This window comes from Balaenoptera acutorostrata, chromosome 6 (genome assembly GCF_949987535.1).
Source record: "Balaenoptera acutorostrata chromosome 6, mBalAcu1.1, whole genome shotgun sequence".
NCBI lineage: Eukaryota > Metazoa > Chordata > Mammalia > Artiodactyla > Balaenopteridae > Balaenoptera > Balaenoptera acutorostrata.
Window position 1 is genome coordinate 120310724 of NC_080069.1, and position 23297 is coordinate 120334020.

Consider the following 23297-nt stretch of genomic DNA (forward strand, 5'->3'; position numbering starts at 1 on the left):
CCGCGCCATCCCTCCGCCCCGCGGTTCCGCCGCCACACGCCGCGCGAGCTCGGACCAGGCGCCCGCCCCTCCTCCTCGTCCTCGCCGCGGTCGCGAAGCCCCGAGCCGGCGGAAGCCCGGTGCTCACCATGTCGGTCGCGCTCAGCAACAGGTTCCAAGGTAGGCGCCGCTGTCCCCACGCTGTCCCCACGCTGTCCCGCGCCCCTGCCCACACCCGGTGTCCCCCGCCCGCCACCTGTGCGCACGGGGCGGTCGGTGGGGTCTGCCGCGCGCGGGAAGCGGGCGCGGGCCGAGGGCGCGCGGCCCGGGGGAGACCCCCGCTTCCCCGGCCGCCTCTTTGTCTCCTCCAGGAGGGAAAGCGTTCGGTTTGCTCAAAGCCCGGCAGGAGAGGAGGCTGGCCGAGATCAACCGGGTAAGCGCGCGCCGCCGCCTTCTCTTTTCCAGCCCCGCCGCCTCCGAGGGCAGCTTGCGAGTCGGCCCTAAAGCTCCCAGCGCTCCGCGGGTCCCACCTCCGTCTGCGCGGCTGTGCCTGCCGCAAAATCAAGCCCCCTTCCTCTCCTTCACCCGGGCTTCCCCCGATTTCTTTCCTCCAGCCCCTTCCCTGTGCCTCCAGGTAGGTCCCCCTCCACCCCGTCCACCGCCCTCTGGTCTCGGGTTGCAAGTTGTTACTCATAGACTAGGGAGGTAGGGCCCTCCCAGGAGCTCTGATGCCAGCCCGGCCCACCGTCCCCGGGCTCCCCAGGAGCCGGCCTGGGACCAGCTGCAGGGAGTTGGCGCTGGAAGGGACCCCTGATGTCTCGAGTAATTCCCACTTTTACAGCGAGGGAAGGAAGAGAGGCTCAGAGAGGCGAGGTGGCTGAACCTAGATTGCACAGCAAGTCTGGGTCAGGCTGCAGTTAGAACCCTGGGCTCCAGATTCACAGGCCCGTGCTCTCTCCACCCAAAAAAGGTTGGCCTCCTGCCTCCCACCGCCCCCCCGCCCGACCCCCCGCCCCACCCCCCACCCCAACACACACACACACACAACTCCTTCTCACTCAGGCTTTTAGGAAAGGTTGCCTTAGAGACTTGGTGCTTTTCATCCTGATCCTAGTGGATTTCTAAAAAGAAATCCTTCCGGCTGTTGCCAGGCACACAATGGGACGTTTTAGACCTTTGCTTAAACACCATTTAAATTCTAGAAGATAAGGAAAACTGTTAGGGCCTGCCTGGATTGGCCGAAACTCAAAGGCAGCACAGCAAGACCTGGGCTCAGATCTGGTCTCCATTAGGTACCAGCTCTGTGGTCCCCAACAAGGACCTCTCATCACAGAGCCGGGGTCACCGTAAGGGCTCCATGAGGGAAGGCATGTAACGTGATTGGTCCAGCATCTGGCACAAGAGAAGACCTCCATGGATGGTACTAGGATTACTTCTTGAGGAGGATGTCTCCAGGTTTCCTTCTCACTGGTTGCAGAATCATGCCCACTGAAACAAGGCTGGACGTTTCCCCTGCAGGCTCCCCCGGGCTCCTGGGCACCCAGCTCAGAGTCCCAAAGTGGAAAGCTGGTGAGGGTCAGCAGGGTCCTGGTGGAATCCATGTGGAGGTGGGTCCACGGGCTGCAGCACGGTTGTAGCATAACTCTCGCCAGGGGCTTGCCGTCTTTATTCCCTCCTTGATTTCCTTGGACTGCCTAGAGCTAGGCAGCCTACCTGGTTTCATTCCACTGGCCGCAGGAATCCCATGGAGGGTTCTGGGGACCCCAGGGTCCCTCCAGGTAAACTCTGGCCTCCGCATCACCATCCTCATCTGGCCTCTTAGTGCCATCTTGAGCACAGCTGAAAGGGAGCCTGGACGTGTGGCTGGGGCTCTCGGGGTCCAGGCTGCTGGGCCCCCCCACAGTTGACTCTGCAGCCAGCTCAGCCTTGGTCTTGGCTGCTTTTGCCCTCTGGACAGGAGCCTGGAACCCTGACCTCATACAGCCCCCTGGGCCACTCAGCCGGCTGGGTTCCAAGCCAGTTGAATCCACCCACAGCCAGAGGACCCCGAGCCAGAGACAGCTGGAGATGGGGGAGAGGAGATTGTAGTTGGACAGACCAGAGGAGCTGAGAGTGTGTGGGACTTTCCATGCCAACCCTGCCCTTGGGGGGGATGGGGGGATTAGGTGGGGTGTGGAGGTGAGGCCACAGGGCTGTTTTGGGAGGTGTACTGGCTTGGCTCAGGAAGGGGAGGGGCTGTGGCTCTCAGGGGCTGGTCTGGACAGCGCTGAGATTGGGGAAGGTGAACAAGAGGGGGCTGTGTCCAACCACCTCGGGACCCCAACGCCCAGAGAGGGCAAGCAGCTGGCCAAGGCCACACCGAAGCCAGTGGCAGAGCTTCCAGTCTAGCGACCTTTCCCTGACTGGATGCTATTCTGAGATCCACCATGTGAGCCCGGGCTACTGTCAGGTTGCTGGGACCCAGGCTCTGGGCTCCCGGAGGAAGGAGGCTCCAGGAACAAACCAGAAGCTTGAGCTGCTTCCCACCACAGCAGGTCAGGGTGGCCCCACCCTAGTTTAGAGTCATGGGCAGAGGGGGGTGCTCTGGGACCTTGGCAAGCCACTTGAGATGATGGTAGTAGGTTTGTTGTGATTTTGCAGCTGAGATAATCTATGTAAACTACACAGGAGAGCTGGCTGCTGTCTTGATCGCTATCATTGGTTTGTTTGGGACTTAAAGGTGCGGGAGTGGAAACCCAGGGGCAAGGTCTGAGGTAGACTGGCTGCTCAGCCTGGACCAGACCCCTTTGTCTGGCAGAACCTTATCTTCCCCTGCCTGAAATGGGAGCAGAGACCCCTGCTCTGCTCTAAGTCCCTACAACGATCAGAGGAGATGAACAGACTGAAGCTCCTTGCAGACTCTTCAGGGAGTTGCTGTGTTTGAGGGTCTGAGTCGGTTTCACCCACGGCCATGGCCATGGTGGAAGTTCCCTTGGGTGGATGGATTCTGGAGGGAACCGCATTGGCGGTCCAGATTGCCTGCCTTTGGGGTGCAGCTTCACTGCCCCACGGGAGGGGGCCTTCTGGGGGGCTGGGCTGAACAGCTGCCCCAGTGGTCCCGTGGAAGCCAGGAAGCGTGATGGATGGGGCTTCATGACTCACTGTATGTGCTTGGGCACCGCTGTGACTGCTGCCTGGGGCAGAGCCCAGTCTGGCTGTGAGCTCGGGAGGCTTCTCTGGGCCAACAGTTCCTCTGGGGCCTTTCTCCCCGCTGGGATGGGCCAGCTTCCAGAGGGCAGCGGGGTAGCTCAGTCTTGGCTATTGTTCTTATAAGGGATTCAGGAGTCAAAATAGAAGGGGACTTGGGTGGACCTAAAGGTCCTGGTGGAACTGTATGAAAATGCACTTTTTTGGGGTTTCGCTCTAGATTTTGCTCTCATTTTCGGAGCACTTGGCGTGTGCCAGGCATGCTTCAGACATTATCTCGTCGGATGCTCACTCCTGCCCTGCGAGTGTCTGTTCCCATTTTGCAGGAGACGAGAGTCAGAGGGCCTGAGTAGATTGCCTGGGTTTAAATAGCCACACTTGAACCCAGCCTCTTCTCTCCATTTCTGAGCTTGATTGGGGCTCCTCTGTGTGTGCCCACCCCACCTCCGTGCTGTGTGTGTGTGCGCGCACACGCTCGCGCGTGTGCCTGCGCGCGCTCTGCACCACTGGAGCGGGCCGGACCAGCGCGCGCCTCCTACTCCCCCACATAGCTGACATTCCCCGCGCCCTGATGGCATGGCAGGTGACCCTGGGCCAGCCAGAGCCGGCCTTACATGGCAACGGGACAAATTCCCTCCAGCTTCCTACAGGGACAGAGGGAAGCTGTGGGGCCGGGTGGGTGCCCCTCAGAGTGCCCTTAGCCTTGGGATGGAGCAGGAGGAGCCTGGAGGATGGTGAGAGCTGTGGCTTGCACCGGCCAGAGGCCAGGATCTTTAACAAAATAGCATGAGTGGTGCCTTTGCTCCGGGCCTGGCACTTGACATAAGTCATCTCACTGACTCCTCTCAATGGAACACTTGATTAGATAGATGCCCAGCAAGAGTCTGTAAACATCCCCATGAGACAAGGATTACTAAGCCTCCCATTTTACAGATGAGGAAACAGAGACTCAGCCAGCTGAAATCACCCGCCCAAAGTCACCCAGCCAGGAAGTGACACAGCCGGGATTCTGTCTCCAGACGCTGCCCCTGGCCCGCCCTGGCCCCTGTCCACCAGGTGGCTGTGGCCTCGCTGTGACACAGGCCTCTCTTGCTTATGTGGATAAGGATCTCTGGCTACTGTCCTGCCCTCTCAGCCGTCCTGGGTCGAATGAAGGGCACTCAGCATTCCCTGTAGCATTTCAGTGCCTGATGGTTATTTCAGAACCCACGTGGCACCTGTGCTGGAAAGAACTGGGTACGGCAGGCTGGGTATCTCTGCCTGGGGTGAGGCTTGTCCCCAGCCCCTCCCCCAGCAGCGGGGGACCTCTGAGACCTGACCCAGGCACTGCACAGGTGTGTCTCTTTTCCTGTGTACTGGCAGTGCCACCCTGCCCAGGTGAATGTGCCCAGCTGGCATCGCTGGGCACCCGTCTCTCTCGTTCTTCCTTAATATATTATAAAGGAGATGGTGATAAGGGGCCACGTGAGCCTCTGAGGATTCAGTGTCCCTGCAGGTCCAACCAGTCTCGACCTCGGTGTGGCCGTGTCGCAGGAAGCTGGAGATGGAATTTCTGCAGGGTCTGCTTCATTTGTGTAGTCAGTGGGGGTGGTTTTCTCCAGCTGCCCCATCTATTGGCGAGGACGCAGAGTCCGGATGAGGCCCCAGAGGTGCCGTGCGGAATGTGAGCCTGCTGTCCTTGTGGGTGCACGTTACAGGCTCCTGCTACACGCCAGGCACCAGGCCGGGCATCTATGGCCTGGCCCTGGCCCTTTAAGAGCCTGTGGGCTGCATCAGAAGCCAGGCCGCACGGCCGGGCATCGTGCCGCTTGTCCTTGGGGTTTTCTCCCAAGGCTTCAGCCACCAGCCCCTTGGATGGCCTCCAAGATGGTGCTATCTGCCAGCCCTAAAATTCTGCTGCGGCTAATTCATAAAGGCAAGCCTGGAGGGCCAGGAGCAAGCATCCAGGAGCAGGTGCTAGAGGTACCAGCCCAGAAAGAGAGTTAAGTCAGGGTGGGCGTTGGGCAGGTGGCAAAGGTCGGGAGGCCAGGACACAGCAGGGGCTGCCAACCTCTGCTGGTTGGGGAAATAGCCCCTCCTGGTCATGAGCACTTGGACGGGGCTCTCAGGGGGTGGGGGGAGTGCATCTAATGTGCATCGGAGGTTGTAGATGGCCAAGAGAAGTAGCAGTGAGCCCGCGCAGTGGCAGGCACCGTCCCTCAGGGCTGAGATGGGTGCACTCTGTCCTCCGTGGATGGCCAGTCACGGCCAGTTCAGCCAGGTATCCAAGGACAAAGCAAAGTTTGCCCTTGAGGAGGAATGACCAGAGGGTCAAGACTCACCAGGAGGACTTCGTGGCACAGTAGGGGACAAAGAAAGTTGTGGGTGGGTCTCTTCTCTGCCCTTCCCCTGCTCACAGTTGTCTCTTGGTGTGGCTTGAGTTTGGGCGATCCAAATGCACGATGATAATTGCTAACCGTTAGTAAGTATACAAGGAGCCAGGCTCTTTCTTTGCAGTTCGCTCATTTAATCTTTACACCAACCCAGTGAGGAGGTTCTATCTTTATGATTCCATTTTGCAGATGAGGAAACTAAGGCCCAGAGTGGTAACGCAGGTTGCCCAGGGCCACAGAGCTAGTAAGTGCTGGAGCTGGGATTTGAACCCCGGCAACCCAAGTCAACCTCCCTGCCCCGTCCCTCTGCCTTGCACGCCCTGTACTTGCCTAGAGGAAGGATGGTTTAATCAAGACCTTGCCCTCTGGGCCTCAGTTTCCCCAGCTGTTGAACAAAGAGAACAAGCTGGATGCTCTGAGTCCCTTCTGGGTTCTGTGTCTGGGTGGATGTTGGAACAGCTCTGCCGCCTCCCTGGGCCTGGCCTGTGGACACTGGCTTGAGAAGTGACTGCCTGGTTCAGAGCTTCCTGTTTTCAACCCCAGGCTCCTCCCTGCTTGCATTTCCTGGTTCTTTGCCAGGGACTGACCAGGCCACCGAGGCCTCTAGACTTGCCACTCTCAGAGCCCAGGGGACCCCTGCATCCCTCATACCTGGAGGCCCTGACAGCAGTTTCTACAGCCTGAAAAACTTGTCTTTTGGGACAGTGGGTTGGAGTGGGAGAGGGGATGGGGCTAGAATAAACCATCTGCACACACCCCCATGCCCCTAGAGGGCTATAAAGTGGTTCCCTGGCCTCTGGAATAACATCTTTCTGTAGCTGCCCAAGAGGAAAGGTAACTCCCAGTATTGACTTTCTTTGCCCAGAAACCTGTGGCCAGGCCATGTTTGGGGCAGGGAGGGAGCTGGGATGGTGAAGGGAGATAGGCCTTGAATTGTGAAAACGTTGTGATCTTGAGTAAGTTGAGCAACCTCTCTGGGCCTCAGTTGTCCCATCTGTCAAATGGGAATACCCAAAAAGGAGGAAGAGCGACCATAGCCAGCCTAAGTTAGGGGAGGGGTTTCCTTCCTAATCTATTTAATAGTCGATGATGGTCTGGATGATGAGCTGTGGGTTGTAAGTGGACTGAATGTATATAGATTTAGCCGATAATAATAATAAATGGCTAACATTTGTTTAACATTTACTAAGTGCCAGGCACTGTGTTAAGCACTTGAGATATGTTTACTTACATACTGTAATTCTCAGGACAAACCTATGTGGTTAATATTTTTATCTTTCCTACAGATGAGGATACTGAGGCACAGGTAAATGAAGTCATTTTCACACAGCACTAAGTATGCTTGGACCTAGGCATTCTGGCTCCAGTTTGCCCTCCTTTTGTTTCTGTTTTTGTTTTTCTTCCAAACATCTGGAGTGACTTCTAGCTCCATCTCCTCTGCCTGGGGGCCCAGAGTTAGGGCAGGGCGGGGCGGGGCTGGAGGCTGGAGTGGGGTGGGTACAAGGTACCCGCCCAGTGGGCATGGCTGTGCCCCGAGGCTGAGCTAGGATATGGGGGGAGGTCCCCTGGAGGGAGGAAGCTGTGGGCTGTGCATGAGCAGGAACCAGGAATCCAAAGCTTGGAGGTGGGGTGGGAGCCGGCAGCCCAGCCAGTGGAACTCCTGTTCCTGCCACCCGCCTTCCTGCCTCCCCGGCCCCCTGGTCCACACAGCTGCCCCAAGCCCTGGGTCAGCGAGGGGTGCCGACCCACACGTGAACGGGTCAGCTGCTTCTCCCACCCCCGGTCACTCTGTGGCTCAAGCATTTGTCATTGTTGGCTCTAAGGAAATATGTGATTCCAATCTCTGAGGCCTCTCCAGCCTCTGTCATACACATACGCATGCATTTGCAAAGCTGCCTTTCCATTGCAGGGCTGAGAGTGGAGAAAGTCATTCTGGGCTGAACGGCCGTCTTCTCCATTCATTCAGTAATGTTTATTGAGCACCTACTGTATGCTGGGCACTGCCGGGTGCTAGGCATCCGTGGGGCAGAGACAGTAAACACATCCTCCTGGATGTGTCCTGTGACCAAGGACCTGCCTCCTCTCAGCATCCTTCCAACACCCACTTTCTTGGGTCACTTCTACTCCCCAGCTCTCTGCAGGGAGGGAACCCAAGCAGCCTCTGCTGTGGAACTTAATCCCAGCTCAGCCGCCTGTGAGCTGTGCTGTCTTGATGAGCAAGTTGTTCATCCTTTCTGAGTCTCAATTCATTGACCCTTCCTGCAAATATTTATTGAGCACCTACTATGTAGAACCCAGCAGGGGGAGACAGATAATGGACAACACCCTTAATAAGCAGTTACACTGTAAATTGTGTTAGGAGATGACTCATCATGGAATAAAAGGTGTTATCTTAAGGTGGATTGGAAGTGGAGGAGGGGACTCCAGTGGGCAGAGTGGATGGGGCTGGCCTCATTGAGATGGTGACAGTTGAGTAAAGACTTGAAGGAGGTGACATGCAGATATGTGCGCTCCAGGCAGGGGACACAGCTGGAGCAAAGGTCCCATGGTGGGAGCACGCCTGGCATGGGAGAGGCGTAGAAGGGAGGTCAGGGTGGCTGAGGCACCCACCCTGGTGGAGAGGGGTGGGGAGTTGGGGACAAAAATGAAATACCATGTTAGATGGTGATTGGTGTTAAGGAGAAAACCAGCTTCATCAGCGAAAAGACAATAATCCTGGAAGCCCTGGGGCTGCCGAGAGCATGGTCCCGGGGTCAGGTCTAAGGAGGGGTGTGGCTATTAAGCACCCTGCGGTTTAGGCTGAGCTCTTGTCTGTCTTTGTCTGTGTCTGATTTGTCTCCAAGACCCAGGACCATGTCCTACCCCTCGAACCCAATCTGTCTGGATCCCTAGAGGTGATCAGTGTATATTACAGACAGGCTCCAGGCTGGTGCGGGATTTCTGGTCAACCAGAGCCTGAGAATTTGGAGGACCCCCCCAGGTCTTTCCCCAGAGGTTCCCAGATGTTGAGCCTTACCTGTGTTCTTGTGCCTCCCCAGGAAGGCTTTCCAGTTCCTAATGTGGTGAAGTGAAGAGAACATAGGGACAATGTGGTGAGTTGAACGTAGGCTAAATGGGTTCCACTTAAAAATTCGGAGATTGTGAAGTTCCTACTTTTACGAAATATCCTTTTCTGAACTCGTGGCAACAGTCCATGGTCATTATTTAAAGTCTTTACTTGGCAAAATAAAATCTTGGAAGCCCAATATTAGCACCTTCCCCCACCTTTTTTTTTTTTTTTTTTTGGAAATGTTTCTTTCTGCTTTACCCCAGAGTCTGGGAACCATTGGCCAATTTGTACCTCCGTTGGACAGATATGGGATCTGTGACCCCAGGAGGTGCCTGGGTTGCTCAGGGTCACAGACAAGAGTTAATTGTCCTACTTTTGGTCACAGAATGGGGGTGGGGGCCTCAGTGGAGAAGACCTGTGAGAGGAAGCCAAGAGGAAGGGAAGGACAGACAGAGCCAGCCGACAGGAGGGCAGCCTCCCAAGGCTGCAGGGGAAGGTTCCAGCTCCGTGGAGCTAAGTGCAGGCAGGGCTGTGCGTGGCACACGGTAATGAGGCTCTGAGTGAGGCTGTGGCCGAGCCAGCTGGACCCCATGGGCCCTGGAGCTGCCCTCCACTTGCTCAACTGCTGGAGGCATGTGCCCTGGAGTCTGATGGACACAGGTTCCAAACCAACCCTGAGCTTCCCCAGGGCCTGGGGACCCTGGACATGTTATTAGCTCTCTGGTCCTCCTGTTCTCACCTGTAAAATCAAGTAACAGTGGCTGTGAGGATTGAATGGGATAACATAGTGCCTGCCAAAAGCAAGGGGGCTATCAGAGGCCCCCTGACCCAGCGAGGGAAGCCACATTGGCGGGGGGTTCCTTCCACTCAGTCAAAGGGTGCTGAGTTAGTGTGGAGGAACTTGAACCCTGGAAGGGATCAGATTCTACCCCACATGGAATTGTACCTATTGTTTACTGAGCACGGACGCTCGAGCCAGGTGCTAACTGCCCGCAGTGGGTTGTCTCGATTGAGGGGTAGGTGCCTGAGGAGGTGGGTACCCGTGAGCCCATTTGACAGCTAGTAAGGAGGGGGCTGAGGATCCAAACCCAGAGGGCTTTATCCTCACTTAGGTTCTTGTCATTCTCCCATTCTACATTCCATTTACAGTGACTGGAGAGGTAGTGAGTTCCCTGTCCTAGGAGATATGTAAGTACAGACTTGGTCATCATTTAGTGGGAAATGACGGCAGGAATTTAGAAACATATTGAGTGATTGACCCAGATAAATTTTTTTTCATTTAAGAGATCATTTATTGAACTACAAGTACATATTTGTATGGAATGTTCCAAAATTTAGAATTAGAATTTTTTTAAACCCCTCAAAATTAACTTATAAGGTGTCTTTTTACAATAGTAGTTGGCCTAGTCATAATAGGAAAAACATTCAAGAGAATGGTAGAAACCCCAAGTTCAGCATAATGATTACCTCTGGGAAGGAAAAGAAATTGGATTAGGGAGGGGCAGAAGGGGCCTTCAAACTGTGTGTTAGTTAGACCTAGATAACATTTAACATCATTTTGTTTTGTTTTATTTTATTTTATTTTATTTATTTATTTATTTTGGCCGTGCCACGTGGCATGCAGGATCTTAGTTCCCTGACCAGGGAACGAACCCATGTCCCCTGCAGAGGAGGTGTGCAGCCTTAACCACTGGACCGCCAGGGAAGTCCCTAACATAATCTTAAACAGAGACTTCCTGTAATTTTAGGATAAAATTTAAATTTATCCTAAAGTTATCCTTTAGGATAAGGACCTTGTCTTATTCACCTTGGTCTCACCCGCTCCCTGGATGCCTAGGACAGAGCAGTGTATACTGTGGTCCCTCAAAAACTGTTGAAGGAACGAAGGAGTCACAGCCATGTCCAGTTGACTCAATGAGGAAAGCAAGGTCCAGGGAAGTAGAGGGGATTTGTGGACTCTGGTGCCAGGATGGGAACACACCCTCTGTTTCCTCGTCTGAATGCAGGTTCTAGGGACGCTTAAAGATTAGCAGCAAGGCAAGTAAGATACCTGGCCACTGCGCCCAGCCTAGCAAGTGCTAATTATCAGTTTTTTGTTTTAAAGCCGGATGAATACCTGTTCACTGCCCATCTTTAATTGTCAGGGTTAAAGATAGATGCAGGCTCTAAAGTCAGACAGAGCTGACTTGAAGTTCTGGCTCTGTGAGCCTCAGTTTCCTCATCTGTAAAATGGGAGTAATAATGGTTGCTACCTCTTGGGCCCACTGGGAGATCCGGAGCGACCATGTGGGTAAGTGCTTCATTCTGGGGGCTGTTGTTAGTCCCTTCCCATCTCCTCCCAGCTCCATCTGGTTCTGAAAAGACTCATTTGAGTCTCTCCAAGCATCTGAGGGGAAGGTGGGCCCTGTTTTACAGGTGAGGACACAGGTGAGAGGGTAAGTGACCTCTCAAGCAATGGACAGTTATTTTCTGACTAGAGAGAGACTAATAATAATAATAATATAGCAGTTGCTGTTTATTGAGCTGCTAAGATTCATATATACACTCTCCTTGGATTCTCATGCAAGAAGAAGCTATGATAGTTATACCCATTTGGCAAATAAAGCAATAGAGATTCAAAGAGGGATCAGTTTGCTCAGGGTCACATACCTAAGAAGTTAATGCCAGAGCCAAGTCACTTGTCTTTGGTTGCTCATGGCTTCATGGATCTTGGAGCCGGGGTGCCCTAGGGGGAAGCCCAGGTCCCTGCACCCGTAATTCAGAGGTTGACTGAAGGTGTTTAGTCTTCTACAGCGGAACCTCTGGGCCCCACCCCCAGCTGCTGAGCAAACTTCCTACCCTCGGGGTGGATTGTACCGATCTGCCTCTGGGGGTTGACAGGAGGCCAGGGCTAACACTGCCCTGCACGGCCAAGCCCAGCCACCTGGCGGGAGAGGAGGCAACGGGCAGTGGGCCTGTGTGTTGGTGAGTTCTGCCTGCTGACCCCTTGCTCAGTGATGTCCTCTCTCCTCTGTAGGAGTTCCTCTGTGACCAGAAGTACAGTGATGAAGAGAACCTGCCGGAAAAACTTGCAGCCTTTAAAGGTGAGCTGGGGCTGGCTGCCCACGCCCCCAGGAGAGCTGGGTGGGCCCCTCCACCCCTTATACAAATCCTCACCCACAGGGCCAGGCTGCACCCGTGTTGCATCCACAATACCCCTCTTCCCGAGGGGGGCTGTGAGACGGGGTGCCCAGCCCGGGGGCACAGCCCCCTCGCCCCTCGCCTGCGGGCCCCGGCCTGCCCTGCCCTTCCCTCCCTTCTGCTGCCCAGCAGGGCTCAGGTTGGCTCCTGCCCGCCCCTGCCCAGGCCCTGCTCGCTCCCGGGGCCCCAGCACACAATCAGCTCTTTGTAGCAGCCCTTGTCTCTCCCCCTGCGCGGTGGAGCATCTTGGGAGCCCCTGCGGAGAATGGACGTTTGTGTCACCACAGTGGGGCAGGGGGCAGAGTTTCTGCCCATTGAATCTCGGCAGCACAGGATGAAAAGAAAACAGGGCCCGGGAGTCCGCGCGGGGAGGGGGCGGCATAAAGGTCCTTCTGTTCCGGGCCCTGGCGCTTGGTTCTCAGCCAGCGGCTCGAAAGGAGAGGAGCTGTGCACATAAGGAGTGGGACAGACCCACCTTTCCTGTCCGAGAGATGCACTGGCACTGCGGGAGCCCTGGGCGCGCTGGGGGACCACATCCCACATCCTCCAGGCTGCGTCCCCCCTGCCGCCCCAGAGTCTTGGCAGCGTGGACGTCCTCCCTGCTCCCGGGCAAGGAACCTGCCGGTGCTCCTCAGACCGCGTATCACGTAGCCATCCTTAGGCAGGACACCAATGGCTAAGCATCTGTTGAGCGCTGACCTTGTGTTCAGGGTTGCGATCTTCCTGCCTCATCCCAATCCAGCCAGGAGGGAGATGGTGCGAGCTTTAGTTTACAGAGGAAGAAACTCAGGCTCAGAGAGGTGGGGTCATTTGCCTGGGCTCACACAGCTCACCTATGGCAGAGTTGGGGCTTGTACCCATATTGGTCTCACTCCAAAGCCCCTGCTTGTGACCGTTACACAATGGTGCTTTTTACATGGGAAGGAAGGAAGGGAGGAAGAGAGGGAGGGAGGGAGGAAGGAAGGAAGAGAAAGAAAGAAAGAGAGAGGGAAAGAAAGAAAAAGAGAAGAGAAGAAAAGAAAAGAAAAGAAAAAAGAACTAGAACAAGGACACGCCCACCCCGGGCTGGTTCCCCTCCCCCATCCCTCTGCCCCTCCCCCTCCCAGTGCAAAGGAGGAGCAGCCAGTCCTTTCCCTTCTCTCTGGATACCGATAGGGTCACTCTTCAGAGGTGACTCTGAGAGGAGGGACAGAGGTCCCAGGGGTCTAACGACCATTCTCCTCGTCCTCATTGGGCTGTAGGATAAGGGTCCATCCTGGGACCACAGGAGGTTACCTTGGAAGCAAAGGGACTACGGAGGTTTCAAATCATTCACTCATTTGATCTCCAAATGAGCCTTACTAGGCACCAGGCCATTTGGGGCCTGGGTACACAACGGAGAACACACAAGACGGCCCCTGGCCAAAGGAGCCCGTGTCCTAGTGGGGGAGGGGTGGTGAAGAGAGAGCAAGGAAGTAGAAAGTGTGTCAGATGGTAGCAGGTGCTTTGCGGGGGCGACTGACAGTGCCCAGTTAAAAAGGCTGGGGGGCCCTGAAGGCATGAGGAGGGGCCCTGAGAATGCCTGGGAGGAACATACCAGGCAGAGGGGTGGCAAGCCTGGGCTCAAGGGTCACTGGGAGCACCTTGGCTTTCTCGTGCTGGCTGCTGGTGCGGAATAGACCTTGTGGCTACCCAAGGCCACACGACTTGTTTGCACCCACTGCCTTGTCAGGAGACACCAAGCTCGTTGCTCTGACCCCTTGATCAGGGAGGTTTAACTCAAAGTCTGTAGGTGAGGTTTGCGGGGAGGGTCTCTGTGCCCCGGGCACTGTATGTGCCACTTTGTAGTCAAGGGCAGGTCCGCGGGCATTTCTCCAGAGAGAGCATCAGATTCTCAGTGGTAGCCATTACCCTCCCACCAAAAGTTCAGAACTACAGGGACTTCTTAAATTGGGGATTCTCACACCCAGCTGCCCATCTGAATCACCTGAGATACTCTGAAAACACACCAATTTCTGCCTCCCAAATCTGCTTCCCAAATCCTGCGGATCTGCATCTCCAGGGCCGGGAATTTATTCCAGTCACTTTACAGCCGATTCGGATGCAGCCAGCCCACACTGGGGACCTGGGAGGAAGCCGCTGCCCTTCTTGGTACAGGGTCAGAGTGGCCCCCGGGCACCTTTCTCCATGGTGCCTGTGAGCAAGTGATGCAGGTGGGCAAGCCCTTTTCCCAGAGACAATGGTTTTCCCCAGAGGAATGACGGGACTTGTGTCAAGACCCCAACGTGGGGTGAGGAGGATGGTGTGGGCACCCTGGGGACCCAGCCAACTGCCCTCAAGGGAGTCACTGGGACCCTGCAGGGGGCAACCCTGCTTCCCAGTTAATGCCAGTTTTTGCTCTGTGATTTCCAGAGAAGTACATGGAGTTTGACCTGAACAATGAGGGCGAGATTGGTGAGTGAGGCCTTGGGTGAGCCGGGGGGTGGGGTGGGGGAGAGTGCTCCGTGGGTAGGGGGTGTGGGCGTCCAGAGAACCCCACTGACTCACCTGCATGGCTGAGCGGCCTGGGGCTCTATTTTGAGGGTGACAAGCACCGACTGAAGCTTCCCCGATGGGCCAGGCCAGCCAAGCTGGCCTTGAACTTGTCTGCCTTTCACCCTGGATCCCCTGCCCCCCAAACTCCTCTCCCCACTGCTTCCCTCCCCCCAACCCCAGCTCCCTGCCCACACCCCAGCCTCCCACCCCAGGTGCTCCCGGGACTCAGGATAGAGGTGCCACCCGGGCCAGGGCTGGAGATGCTCAGGCTGTTGCTGCCCTGGCCCAGGGGGTTGGCATTTCCTTTGTCTCCAAGCCTGTCCTTCCATTTGAACACTGTCCTGCAGTTGATAAGGGGCTTCCATGGACATTGGTCCTCTCTTCCAGCAGACCTTTATTGTGTCCTGCCGTCCAGGCGCTAGGGGTGACAAACACCTTTTCCATGGCGCTTATGTTCATGACCATACCTTGACCTTCACCAGTAGTGTTGTGACACAGTCAAGGCTGCTTTAATTGTTCCCATCGTACAGATGAGGAAACTGAGGCTCAGAAAGGTGAAAGGACTTGCTTGGGGCATGTGGTCATTAAGTGGCAGCCAGGTCCCAGATCCCAGCCTGTGGTTTCCGAGTGGGTTCTCCCTCCAGCGTTTCTCCCCCTCCTCTGTCTTCTCACATTTTTCTCCTTTTTGAATATTTTTATCCCTTTTTTTCTTAAAAAAAAAAAGGGAGGGTTTATCAAATGAATACATTGTCATCATAAAACGTTTTGGAAATCACAGCAAAGCACAAAGACAAAAATACATCACCACAATCCCACCTCCCAGAAATAACTGTGATAAAGATTTTGGTTTATATCCTTCCATTCTTTGTTCTAATCACAAACACTGTTCGATACCATTTTAAAACCTCCTTTAAAAATTTTTTACAATATATTGTTAGTATTTTGACATATAATTCTTTTTTTTTAAAAATATAATTAATGGCTGCATGATACTCCATTTGGGGACAGACTATAATTTATTCAGCCAATGCCTTAGTATCACCCATTTCAGTGATGTCTGGTTTTAACTCTTATTGATAATCCTGTGAAGAACGTCTTTGTACATCAATCATTGTCCACATTGGTGATTAATTCTTTAGAGTAAATCTCAGGAATTAGACCTTCTGGGTCAAAGGCTTTTGAAGCATCTTGCCAAATTGCCTTCCAGAAGAGTCTTGCCAATTTAGAGTCTGGCCAGCAGCGTGTAGGAGACCTTTCACTTCTTCCTGTAGAACATTGCCCAGCTTTCTTTGAAATGTCCTGGACATCCTGGCACCTAAGGGTCTGGCACCGGTCGTGCCAGCCCTGCCTCTCCGGTGAGCTGGCCCACTACTCCCCTGACCCTAAAATTGGCCCCCTGCCCCACCCGCACTCCCGCTGTCCTTTGCTGACCTGACCCATTGTTCACGGAACAATCTGAAGGAAATTGCCTCAGATCTTGGGAGCCAGGAGGTCAGAGGCAGCAACTCCTCAGAGTGTAGTGACTTTGGTGCCTCCCTTGTTTTTCTTGAATTTTGTTCTTTTGTTGGCTTTCCTGCTCTGTGGGATATTCTTGGCATCCTCTCCCTTCCAGCGAGGTGGAGCCCAGGACCGCAGGGTGGGAGTGGCAGGTGGGGAGAAGCTGCCACCGCGCCCTGGAAAGTAACTCCTGATGCCTGGGTCAGGCCGACTCCCTGACCCCACCTCACTGGGCCGTGACTTCCCGGGTAGCTGGAACAGCAGGCTCACGGTCACCTGAACCTCAGGCAGCAGCAGAGAGAACAACAGAATGAAGAAGAGAGGCTTTGTTCCTGGGCACCTGCTGTGTGCCAGGTGCTTCTGGTGCATCCTCACTCCAGATGATCCCATCAACCCATTTTACCACTGATGGGAGTAGGGGCTCAGAGAGGTTAAGTAGTTTGCCCCAGGTCCCACAGCCAAGAATAGCAGAGCTGGGTTCCAACCCAAGTCTGTCTGACTTTAGAAGCCCAGGTCCCTAACCACTAGTCCATACTGCCTCCGCAGAGAGCAGGGAAGATGTGATGGGCTCATTCTCCCTGGAGGAGAAAAGCTGTTGACTTCAGTCTCCAGGGATGGGCTCTCCTGCCGGGCTTGTTCTGGGCACGGGGGTGCCAGAGGGGAGCTTCCCCACTCAGCCCGGCCCCCTGTCTCCACTTAACGGCTCTGCTTTTCCTCCGGCAGACCTGATGTCTTTAAAGAGGATGATGGAGAAGCTTGGGGTCCCCAAGACCCACCTGGAGATGAAGAAGATGATCTCGGAGGTGACGGGCGGGGTCAGCGACACCATCTCCTACCGAGACTTTGTGAACATGATGTTGGGGAAACGGTCGGCGGTCCTCAAGCTGTGAGTATCTCCCACCTCTCCTGGGACCTCTGGAGACAGAGTCATAGTGTGTGGAGTGGCTCCTGGCTCGGGCACCTCAGCCAGTCCCTAGCCAGGAGGTAATTCACTATGCGATCTGCTGGGCAAGATGCTTCATTTCGATGAACGTGATTTTCTTATTTGTCAAATGGTCACGTTAATATGTACCTTGCAGGCAAAATGAGCCTGTAGCAGAACCTCTGGTAGAATCAGTGCTCGGTAAGTGGCCAACTGTGATGGTGACAACGATGATAAATGCACTGCTGAAACCTCTGAGCCTCAGCTTCCTTGTTTGCAGGGTGACTCCACCACCCCATGGGGTTGTTGTGAGCATAACAGAGTCAAAAACCAGCTCTAAAGGGAGGTATCGTTCAAACTTTGATGCTGTTTCTTGCTACTGAAACGACCTTGGGCAAATTACTTTCCTTCACCTATAAGACAGAGATGGTCATAAATATCTTGCATGAAGTGTTGTCCTGAGGGTTCATGAGATAATACATATAAAGAGTCTAGCCCAGTACCTGGCTGATGGCAAACACCTAGTGTATGGTGGCCAAAATCACATTTTGCGGGTACTTCCCCACTGGAGAGCAGCAGAGACATTCCTTGGAGAGTCCCATGGTATGTGTTCAAGCTGTAAAGGACACTCACTTGGCTTTTATGCGATAAGATTAACTTTTTCTTAAAAAAATTGAAGTATAGTTGATTTACGATACTGTGTTAGTTTCAGGTGTACAGCAAAGTGATTCAGTTATACATATGCACGTTTTTTTCAGATTCTTTTCCATTATAGCTTATTACAAGATACTGAATGTAGTTCCCTGTGCTACACAGTAAATCCTTGTTGTTTGTCTATTTTATATATAGTGGTGTGTATCTGTAAGATTAACTTCTTCAAATGTACCAATGTAAAATATACCTGTCTCATTTTACAAAGGGGGAAGCGGGGTGACCTGCTGGTAAGCCCACGGTTCAGGCTGGTCTGGTCGGAGTGCTTATTGTAGGGAGGGATGGGCAGGAGGTGTGGTGGGAAAACCATCCAGGTCAGATCATGCTGCACCCGAGAGGCCAGGTGGTAGCAATAAGAGTGGTGATGCTATTAAAAACCACACCTAAGATTCAGTGGGCATTTACTATGTATTGGGCACTTCCAATTTGATACATCTAGTCCGCATATTGACTCCTTAGATTTATCATTCATTCATTCAGCAAATATTTATTAAGCACCACCTATGTGCCAGGAATTGTGCTCGGTGCTGGGGACACATGAATTGCTTACATTCTAATGGAAAGAGACAGACAAAAACAAACAAAAGACCAAAACACCAGATTGCAATAGTGCAATACAAAGAAAAATAAAGTGGGCAAGAGGATTAGAGAGGGGCGGGATAGTGGGCAGAGACGATCTCATTGAGAAGGTGACATCTGACCTTCTGCGCAAGGGAGATGTGAAGAAATGAGCCATGTGAATATCTAGGGGAAAGCATTCCAGGCAGAGGAAGCGACAAGTGCAGAGGCCCTGTGGCAGAACTGTGCTTTTATGCTCAAGGAATAGCACAGAGGCCAGTGTGCCTGGAGTGCAGTGAGTGAAGGATGAGTCTGCAGAGATGGGCAGGGGCCAGGTGATGTGGGGCTTTGTAGGCCACGGTTGATTTAGCATTTTGTACTACCGCGGAGGGATGCCATTGGAGTACTCTAAGCTAGAAGCTGACTTTTAAAAGGCCCCCTCCGACTGCGGTGGGGACAAGAGTGGCAGCAGGCAGGCCGGTAAGAGGCTTGTGCACTTGTGCAAGTCAGAAATGAGTCTCTCCGCCTGGAGAGGCTGTAGTGGAGGCGGGGCTGTCAGAGTTGGGAGTGATTTTGGAGGCAGAGCTAGAAGGGTTGTTTCCAGGTTTAAAGGAAAACAAGGAGTCTGATGGTTGTAAGGTCTGGGGTCTGAGTTAACTGAGTGATGGTGCTGTTTGCTTTGAGAAAAGAGCAGGGGGGGAAGGTGGGAATTGAGCTCAGTTTTGATGTATTGAATTGGAAGAGCCCCTAGACACGCAAGGGGAGAGGTTGAGGAGGGAGCTGGCTGTGCAGATCTGGAGCTCAGAGGTAAGCCGTTGTGGACTATCACACTTTGTTGTTGTTGTTTTTTAATTTTATTTTTAAATTAATTTATTTATTGGCTGCGTTGGGTCTTCGTTGCCGCACGTGGGCTTTCTCTAGCTGCGGTGAGCGGGGGCTACTCTTCGTTGCGGTGCGCGGGCTTCTCGTTGTGGTGGCTTCTCTTGTTTCAGAGCACAGGTTCTAGGCGTGTGGGCTTCAGTAGTTGTGGCACGTGGGCTCAGTAGTTGTGGCTCGCGGGCTCTAGAGCGCAGCCTCAGTCGTTGTGGCGCACGGGCTTAGCTGCTCCGCGGCATGTGGGATCTTCCCGGACCAGGGCTCGAACCCATGTCCCCTGCATTAGCAGGCAGGTTCTTAACCCCTGCGCCACCAGGGAAGCCCAACTATCACACTTTGGATGGGATTTAAAGCCGGGGACTGAAGGAGCCCACCCAGGGAGGAAGTACAGAGGGAGAAGGGCACTGTCACTTGCAACAGCTCCAGGATGCAAGCGCTTTTGGCATCCTCACTTTCAGTTGGAAACATTGAGCGTCTGTGGGGTTGAGTGTCTTGCAGGAGTCACCAGCTGGGAAGGAATAGGGCTGGGATTCAGATCCAGGCAGTTTCCCTCTAGAGGCTATACTTTGAACCCCCATCCTCTTCTGCTGCCCAGATTTTACTGTCAAGAGTAGTGGGAGGTTTTTGAAGATCTGAAGGGGTTTTGAGCAGAGCCACAGCCCAGCCGAGCTCTGCTTCCTCCAGGCAGTGTGCTCAGGGGAAGGCGCAGGACCTAGAAGTCCGAGGTCTCGAGTGAGTGTCGTCCTGCCTCGGGCTGCCTGTGTGACTCTGACGAGTCTCATTGCCCCTGTGTCTCCGTTTTCTCCTCTGTAAAATGGGACTAGCAGCCCCCTCTGTGGAGTTGCCGCATGGGCTTCTGGGAAAATCTCACTGGAGAGTGGATGCAAGGGCATTCTGTGGAGGACCCTGCAGACGTGAGGGCTGGGATGATCTTTCCCTGGACGAGGAAAGGAGTCTTAATCCTGTTTTGTGTTTTCTTTTTTTTCCTCTGTTCCTGAACCAGAGTCATGATGTTTGAAGGAAAAGCCAACGAGAGCAGCCCCAAGCCAGTTGGCCCCCCTCCAGAGAGAGACATTGCCAGCCTGCCCTGAGGACCCCTGCCTGGACCTTCCCCGCCCTCCCCTCTCCTATTCCTCCCTCCTGATCTCACTGCCCTTCTTGACTCATTGCGATGTGTCTTATTTGTTCTGTTTGGTCGTTGTGCGTTTGTTTTGTCATCAGCAGAGTCAGTGATCTCTTTGTATAGCACAAGTTATCTGCCTTAAAGGGGCTCTGGGTTAGGGAGTCCAGATCTCCTCCTTCTCTTTTTCCCTGCGTCTCCCCTCCCTGTGCAGAAGGGCTGACATTAAACCAAAAACCAGAGGGGGCAGGGCCAGGACAGGGAGACCAGAAGCCTGTGATTCCCGCACTTGAAGGTGGTACTGTTCGTCCTTCCAGGTCACTTGAGCTAAGTCCTGGTACCCTGGCCCTGGTGAGGCCCTCAGCCCCTTTCAGAAGACCCTGGAGTCGGGATAAGGCTGCAGGGGCTCATTAGGGTATCCTCGGACAGCTCTGTAGTTCCAGTGCTCTTGGGTGGGCCAGGATGTGGCCACGCAATGTCCCACCTCCCCAGCTGGTCCCCTCTCAGTCCACACTTCGTCTTATCCTTAGTGAGGTGACAGAAGGAGAGAAGGAGAGGGACTTGGGAATTTGAGCCCTTCAAGAAGGTTCCAGAGGAATCCTCTAGCCTTGCCCCCTGGCCACACCTTTACAAGCAGCTCAGAGGAAGGGTGCAGCTCCCCCTGACCCTTGCTGGGGGCTTCAGAGGCAGAGGGGATCCAGGGGCCTTGGGGGAGGGGATTCAGCTCAGTCTAGTCCCACCTTTTAGGGAGGATGTTGAGGGCAACAGGATAGGAGGATGAGGACTTAAACGCTCATGGCAGAGAGGCAGCACCACTGTTAAGCCAGGAGCTGAGAAATAGGTTGCCTTTCTGATCCCAATCTGCTTGAAACCTGACTCTGCTTCCCCATTTGCCTTCACACCTTCCTTACACCATTCATTCATTCATTCACTCACTCCGTCATTCAACAGGTATTTATTGACAACCTATTATAAGCTTTAAGTCCCCCCACGTTGTCCTGACATGTGCCATGTCCCATGTCTCTCTAATTCATCATTCTGTTTCCAAATCACTCAAAACCTTGAGCTTGGGGATTAGATTGGGATCACCTGTGTTTTTTATTATGGACTAGAGTTTTAGAGCCCTGATCCATCCTGTAGGTTAGCTGGGCCAGGCCTCTCAGTTCACAGGTGAGAAAACTGTGGTGACCCACAGGGATTAAGTGCCTTGCCCAAAGTCAGGGGTTAATCTGGAGACGGAAGATCTGGACTGGGGCCCAGGTGTTCAGATGCCCTGCCCATGCCTCATCTCTGCTCTGGGCTGCCTCAGTCAGTGATGAAAACAAGGGAAGGGGCAGAGAGGGGCAGTCTCTTAGGTCAACCCTTGGGCAAGGCCCTGGGCCAGGATTCACCCTTCCCAGTGCCTCCGAGGTAGCATCAGCAGGGACCCCAGCCTTGACCCTACCTGTATTCTGGAGTCCCTTCCCCTGCCCGCTCAGGACTTAGATGTACTCATCGATTGAACATGTTTATTAACCACCTGTTATGGGCCAAGAGCTAAGAACCCAGTAGTGAAATGGACAGACTCATGGAATTTAGAGTCTAGTGGGGAAGTCAGACCCAGGCGATGAATGTTAGGAAAGAGGAGGATATGAGGTGACTGCATGGCAATCCTGGGGGCCTAACCGGGCCCAGCACTGGGCAAGGGTCTTGGAGAAGCCTTCGCAAACCTGAAGCGGAGAGCTATGGGGGGCGCTGGAGCCCGTGGGAGCTCCCTGTGGCTCCTCTCACCCGTAATCAAGGGCCCAAGGAGCTGACTTTACAGCACCTGGAGGGAGTGGAGCAGGTAAGGGATGGGGAAACGGCCAGGTTGGGTTAATCCACTGGTCTCGACCAGTTCAGGAACAAGACTACTTGGCCGTGACAGGCTGATCTTCAGCCTAAGAAGGTACTTCAGATGCATAAGCCTAGTTGAAGTTTAAACCCCAGCAAAACATTCCACCCTGTAAATGTAAAATCTCACCCCCACTCCCTCCTCTGCCTTTTTTTCCCCCCCTGAGATCCTTAGGTGAGCAACTGCCTGTCTCCACCCCTTCCCACTGCCTCTCCTTTCTGGGACAGGCTGAGACCTTTGAGCAAGGTAATGCCTTCCTTGACTACCCATCATAGTCAGTGTATCTGTACCTCACTCAGACAGGAGGACAGAACCAACCAGGCTTATTTCAGCGGGATACACACTTTACAAGACTGCAGGAAACCTTAAGGGAGGAGAGCAAGTGGGTGTGTCCCCAGCTTCTAGAAAGGGCAGGAAAGAGTTCTCTCATTGGATGGGGAGTGTCCTGGGAAACTCTACCAGCTCCTTCATCATTTGGAATTCAACTTCCAGAAGGAAAGGGTCTCAAGAGTGATCCCTGGAAAGGGAGGGGGTGGTCTGCATGTATTTCAGGTTGTGGCTATTAGCTCTAGGACTCTTCTCTGGCTAAGGGCTCAGCTTCTAGAAGTTCAGCTGTCTTCTTTCTGAAAGACCAAATCTAACTAATGTAACCAGCAGCTTGGGGACTGCCGAGTATGGCTCTGTCCCTGCCATTCAAAAGGAAGGAGTGTCGGGCAAGTTCAAGTGGATGCAGTATGTGTGTGCGTGTGCGTGTTGAGTGTGTGTGGTAATGGACTGGAAATAAAACAAACTTATCAACGTCTTGACTGGTGTATTTTGGGGGTGGTTCCGGGGTCAGCAAATTCAGAAGAGCTAGCTGATATAGTGACACGACTGAATGTGTCCTGTGTGCCTTTACTCCTCACAGCAACCCCATGAGTAAGGTTCTATTATATAATCCTAGTTTGATAAATGAGAAGCAGGCTTGGAGCAGATAAGCAGTTTGCTGAAAACCAAACAGTAAGTGGCAGAATACACCCCCCCCCCCCCGGCTCCTGGAGCTGACCCATGGGCTCCAAGTTAAGAATCTCTGTCCTAGAGCATTTATAATATAATTCCACTACAAAAATCTCTACGTAGGACTGTGTAATAGCCAGCAATCAGCAAGGCTGAATTCTAATCCAGCCTTCACCACTTTCTGACTGAGGGGCATTGGGGAATTTTCTTAACTTCTCTGTGCTTCCAGTTGCCTCATCAATTAAATGGCAGTGATAACCCCTAGGTGACTAGGATGTCTTTGCGCAGTTTCCAGGCTTGTTACTCCAACGAGTAAACAAAGCTGATCGCTGGGGCCCTTTAATATCCTCTTTCAGCCTTCAGACACGTAAGGGTCTCCGTGGCGAGAACCCTTTTCCTCCACACTCCTCTAAAGCCTTTCTCAGAAGCTACCCCTTGGAAATATTTGTCAAGTTCCCAACTCC

The 23297-nt window shown here is 53.6% G+C and overlaps 1 protein-coding gene across 3 annotated transcripts; it reads left to right on the forward strand.

Annotated features, from left to right (window-relative positions):
• On the forward strand, positions 1–22636 carry AIF1L (allograft inflammatory factor 1 like). 3 transcript variants are annotated; one of them, XM_057548982.1, is made up of 6 exons: positions 1–159; positions 351–412; positions 11603–11669; positions 14158–14199; positions 16501–16663; positions 19848–22636. In XM_057548982.1, exons 1-6 carry the CDS (start codon positions 129–131, stop codon positions 19933–19935), a joined length of 453 nt encoding a protein of 150 aa, XP_057404965.1. In that variant the 5' UTR covers positions 1–128; the 3' UTR covers positions 19936–22636. The 3 variants fall into 3 exon arrangements, with proteins under 3 accessions (XP_057404965.1, XP_057404966.1, XP_028017800.1); XM_057548983.1 differs by lacking the exon at positions 351–412 and having other exon boundaries at positions 22–159; XM_028161999.2 differs by lacking the exons at positions 1–159; positions 351–412 and adding an exon at positions 8609–8629.
• The last annotated feature ends 661 nt before the right edge of the window (positions 22637–23297 follow it).

What these genes read in the sequence shown, in the direction of transcription:
- AIF1L (XM_057548982.1), top strand. Translation starts at nt 129, where the DNA reads ATGTCGGTCGCGCTCAGCAACAGGTTCCAAG. An exon ending in GCTCAGCAACAGGTTCCAAG is followed by an intron (nt 160 to 350) that starts GTAGGCGCCGCT and finishes TGTCTCCTCCAG; the next exon opens with GAGGGAAAGCGTTCGGTTTG. An exon ending in GAACAATGAGGGCGAGATTG is followed by an intron (nt 14,200 to 16,500) that starts GTGAGTGAGGCC and finishes TTCCTCCGGCAG; the next exon opens with ACCTGATGTCTTTAAAGAGG.